Genomic DNA, 4,218 nt, shown 5'->3' on the forward strand with positions numbered 1-4,218 from the left:
TAAGTACCTATATTTCGTGCAAACTGTAATTTCAGTAATTTTAAAGTGACCTTTGATAGAGAGAGGACAATAATATGGCTTTCCCATTTTCAGTTCGGACGCATTATATCTACAAACATACCTACTGTTTTTAATTAAAGTAGAGGAGTTACATCGATACGCGTACATGCAGCAGAGCTGTGATCATTTCAGGTATTACAAAGATAGCCTAAAGCAACACTCTCCACTATTGTGCCTCGTTTAGACTAAATTGTATGCAATTTTCAAATCAGGGGAATCGTGTTTTTCTTCACATGGACCACGGATTTAAATGGCTATCTACGCATCGGACTTATCAGCTTGTATTCATTTTCTTGCTGTAGTTTAGCTTTAAATATTGTTAAACAAAAACAAGTTAGATAAGTACGCCGCACGAATTTAAGTTTTAAAAGAATTCTATTATTCTGTTCACTGATGTCTTCAAAATATAAACTGTAAAAATATTAAATGTAGATTATTAATAGCATACAGAATAGGTGCTTCCTAATTTATATTCAGAAGAACTAAAGGAAGTAGCAACTTCATCATCCATCTTCACCTCACTAACTGCGAGCAATAGTGAGGTTACAGTTCAAATTATTGGATCTAAAAACGTGAGATTTTACATAAGTAAATACCTAGGTATAAGGTTTGTAAAATCGATCTCCATTATGAAAGGATTTTCAGTTTCGTCCGAACAAAGCCCGGCGGATCACCTAGTATAGGTCGCGTCACGTAAAAAGAACGCTAGCGGTCAAGCTGCGCATAGGCGATTTATCGGTCTATTTGGAGGTATGAGGCGGGGCGGGAGGCGCGGGAGCCACGCGCTGCATGTTTGCCGGTAAGCTATTGGTTCATCAGTTGAGCTTTGCTTCCCGCGCAGTATCCACGTTACGTTCCTTTTAAAATACCATCGCGCACAAAAGTTTTAAATTACGAAATGGTTTTACATAGAGAAGTGAGAAAAATGATTTATGACGTATATTGTTTTATGAAGAGGGAAGCAGATAATAATGCAGTTAATAATTTAAAACAATGTATGAAACGGACCGCAGAGGCAACAAAATGTTCCGAGTCGACAGTGAGACGAATAGTAAAGGGTTCAAAAGATTCGGAATTGCTTACTGTTTTCCGAACTCCCGGCAAAAATAAAAGAAAAAAAACAAAACCAATAACAGATATTGATAGCTTTGACCAGGGTATTGTAAAAAGAATCATCCATAATTTTCACGTTACTGAAAAAGAATTGCCTACCATAGGCAAGTTGCAAAGGAAGTTACAGGATGACATACATTTCCAAGGATCGGCAGCAAGTCTAAGGCGAGTATTGAAAAACTTGGGTTTTAAATGGAAAAAAACGGAAACCAATAGAAAAATTTTAATTGAGCAGTCACAAATTCGATTTCAAAGAATTGAATATCTGAGAAAGATTAAAAAATATAGAGAGGAAGGAAGACCTATCATTTACACTGACGAATCATATGTCGATAGTTCCCATGCGTCTCACCATGCTTGGACAGACGGTTCCACCAAGGGCATTAAAAAACCTGTATCTAAAGGTAGCCGCTTAGTCATAGTGCATGCGGGTGGCGATGCAGGTTTTGTGCCGAATGCTTTACTGACGTTTAAAGCCGGTACAAAAAGCGGCGACTACCACGACAACATGAATTCTGAGAATTATGAGCGATGGCTCCGTACTCAACTGATACCAAATTTACCGCCTAATTCAGTTGTGGTAGTCGATAATGCATCGTACCACAACAAACAACTTGATGCAGCACCAACTTCCAATTCAAAGAAAGCAGACATGCAAACCTGGCTTCGTCAAAAAGGTATTGAATTTGAAGAGACCATGCTAAAGCCAGAGTTGTACAACTTGATAAAAAAATACAAAGATAGATTTAAGAAGTTCAATATCGATGCTATTTTGAACGAAGCAGGACATTCTGTACTACGTTTGCCCCCATATCACCCGGACCTGAATCCTATTGAAATGGCCTGGTCCCAAATAAAAGGTTATGTTGCCTGCAAAAATGTAACTTGGAACCTGACACATATAACTGAGTTGGTTCATGAAAAAGTAAATTTAATGGGAGCAGCAGAATGGGGGAAGCTATGCACGAAGGTAAAAGAAATAGAGGCTGATTATTGTAAAAGCGATCATGTGGTGGACATGATGACAGAAACATTTGTTATCCACATAGGGGATCATGATTCTGACTCAGATGAGGATGGAAGCTCGAGTGACGATAGCGATGACGATGAAATGGCCAGTTCTAGCACCAACACCACGTCCTCATCTGGTTTTCACGTTACGCATGATGACTTAATGGAAGGAGTTTCAACATTACTTTAATTTTATTTCGATTAAACATTCTATAATATATAATTTAAACATGTTTTTAATTCATTTTATTGATATTTTTCGAATATATTTTTCAATGTTATTACATTGAAAAATATATTGAAAGATATATTCATTTATAAGAATAACAAATATGTAGGTACGAAGCCACGATTTGCGAGCGAAAGCCTAGTTCAAAAAGAAAATAAAAGGCATATGACTTTCGTACGAGACTGTACCCATGCGCAAACACACCCCCGCCACTTTTTTCCAGCGTTCTTTTTACGTGACGCGTACTATACACGCGAAAAGCATTTTTATGGTAATAAGGAATTGAATACGAAATTCGACATTTATAAATGACAGTTGAAATTCAGAGGCAACGCAACCGCGTGTTCTAAATTTCAAATGTGTAATGGCCGTATTACATTAATTTTGTAGTACGAGCAAGCAAAACGCAACACATGCCTACCACTGACCTCTATTTATACAAGTAAGTACACTGGACTTGCTATTGCCAACCTGTTTTTAAAGCAACTTGATTATCGCCTTTAATTTGGCGCTGATAACAGCAGTAAGCGTCATGTAAGCGTTATCAGGTTTTAAAAAAACTTATTCGTCCGCGTGAATTCCTGAAAATCTTAGTGGGATTCAAGAGATTCATAATCCACAACCCATCAGGCCGTATTTGACCACTGTTATACATAGACCTTTTCAAGAGTTTGCCATCAAACAAAGTCTTTCTGTATTCTTCATTCACCTGTTTCTCGCCATCTTCTTCAGGCCGTCGTGCGACGTCCCAGCGGACTAGTCCGCTGGACTCTAGACCTCTAGAGGTCGTTCTACGTTTACCGGTGCACGTGGTCTCCAGAACTTGTCTGTTCCATCGCCTTTCTCCTGCCACATACATAACAGATATGATTATTTTATTATGTATTCTGTTATCTATAGTTATAGGTATACATGCAAGTTTCTAGACCCAGGAATTTAAGCTATAAATGTTGATATGTTAGTCAGCCAGTTTCTCCTTTTATACACATAGAAAATTACGGTATGTTACTAAGCATGCCAGATGAGCAAGCAACTATTCGGATCGTCACCAAGTAAGTGAGCAAGCAGTACGCAAGCGGCATACCAAGGTCACTCGCAGTCGCTGCTTGCCTCATACCATCACTTCCTTGTTGGCTTGCGACTTGTGCAAGCGCCTCTCACCTGAATTAGGTTTGCGACATAACATACATACATCACTCAGATGTAAATCTTTTGAAACCTAAACAAACTAGCTTAAAGGCGTATTTCAATATATAAAAAGACTTTTCCTGAGTGACAGACTGATCTATCAACAAACAGCCTAAACGGCTGGGGCTAGAAACATGTTCCTTTTTTACATACTAAGTAAGGATTTTTGGAAGTTAAATCCCTAAGAGGCTTAAATAGGCAATGGAAGTCTGTATAAAAGTCCGGTATTTTTATAGTTACATCGATGATAACTGGAATTTAGGCTTTCGGTTCAAAATAGGTATATTCTTTTTTCAAAACTATATTCCCAAGCGGGTTAAATAGGGGATGGAAGTTTGTATGAAGGTCCATCATTTTTCAAGTGATTTCCAAGAAAATTGGTGATTAGATTGTCGATAACCATTTTGGGGGTGTACTCGGAACGTGATCATTTGAATTGCGGCATGCTCAGTGGGGCGCGGCGCTTCGAAAAAATAGCTATCATTTTGTATGCCACACCTTTTCCAGCGTACTTGTATTTATTTATTTATTTATTTATTTATTCAAAGGTACACACAACAGGTTGTAACTAAAAATGGTCCAAACATAAAAACAAAAGATCCTAATCTAAGTGACAA

The 4,218-nt window shown here is 38.0% G+C and overlaps 1 protein-coding gene across 1 annotated transcript; it reads left to right on the forward strand.

Moving 5' to 3' along the window:
• The first annotated feature begins 741 nt into the window (after positions 1-741).
• LOC123873329 lies at positions 742-2,658 on the forward strand. The gene is made up of 2 exons (XM_045918137.1): positions 742-1,814; positions 1,884-2,658. The coding sequence occupies exons 1-2, from the start codon at positions 959-961 to the stop codon at positions 2,372-2,374; spliced, it is 1,347 nt and encodes a 448-aa protein (XP_045774093.1). The 5' UTR covers positions 742-958; the 3' UTR covers positions 2,375-2,658.
• Positions 2,659-4,218: the final 1,560 nt, after the last annotated feature.

Source organism: Maniola jurtina, chromosome 16 (assembly GCF_905333055.1).
Source record: "Maniola jurtina chromosome 16, ilManJurt1.1, whole genome shotgun sequence".
Classification (NCBI taxonomy): Eukaryota; Metazoa; Arthropoda; class Insecta; order Lepidoptera; family Nymphalidae; genus Maniola; species Maniola jurtina.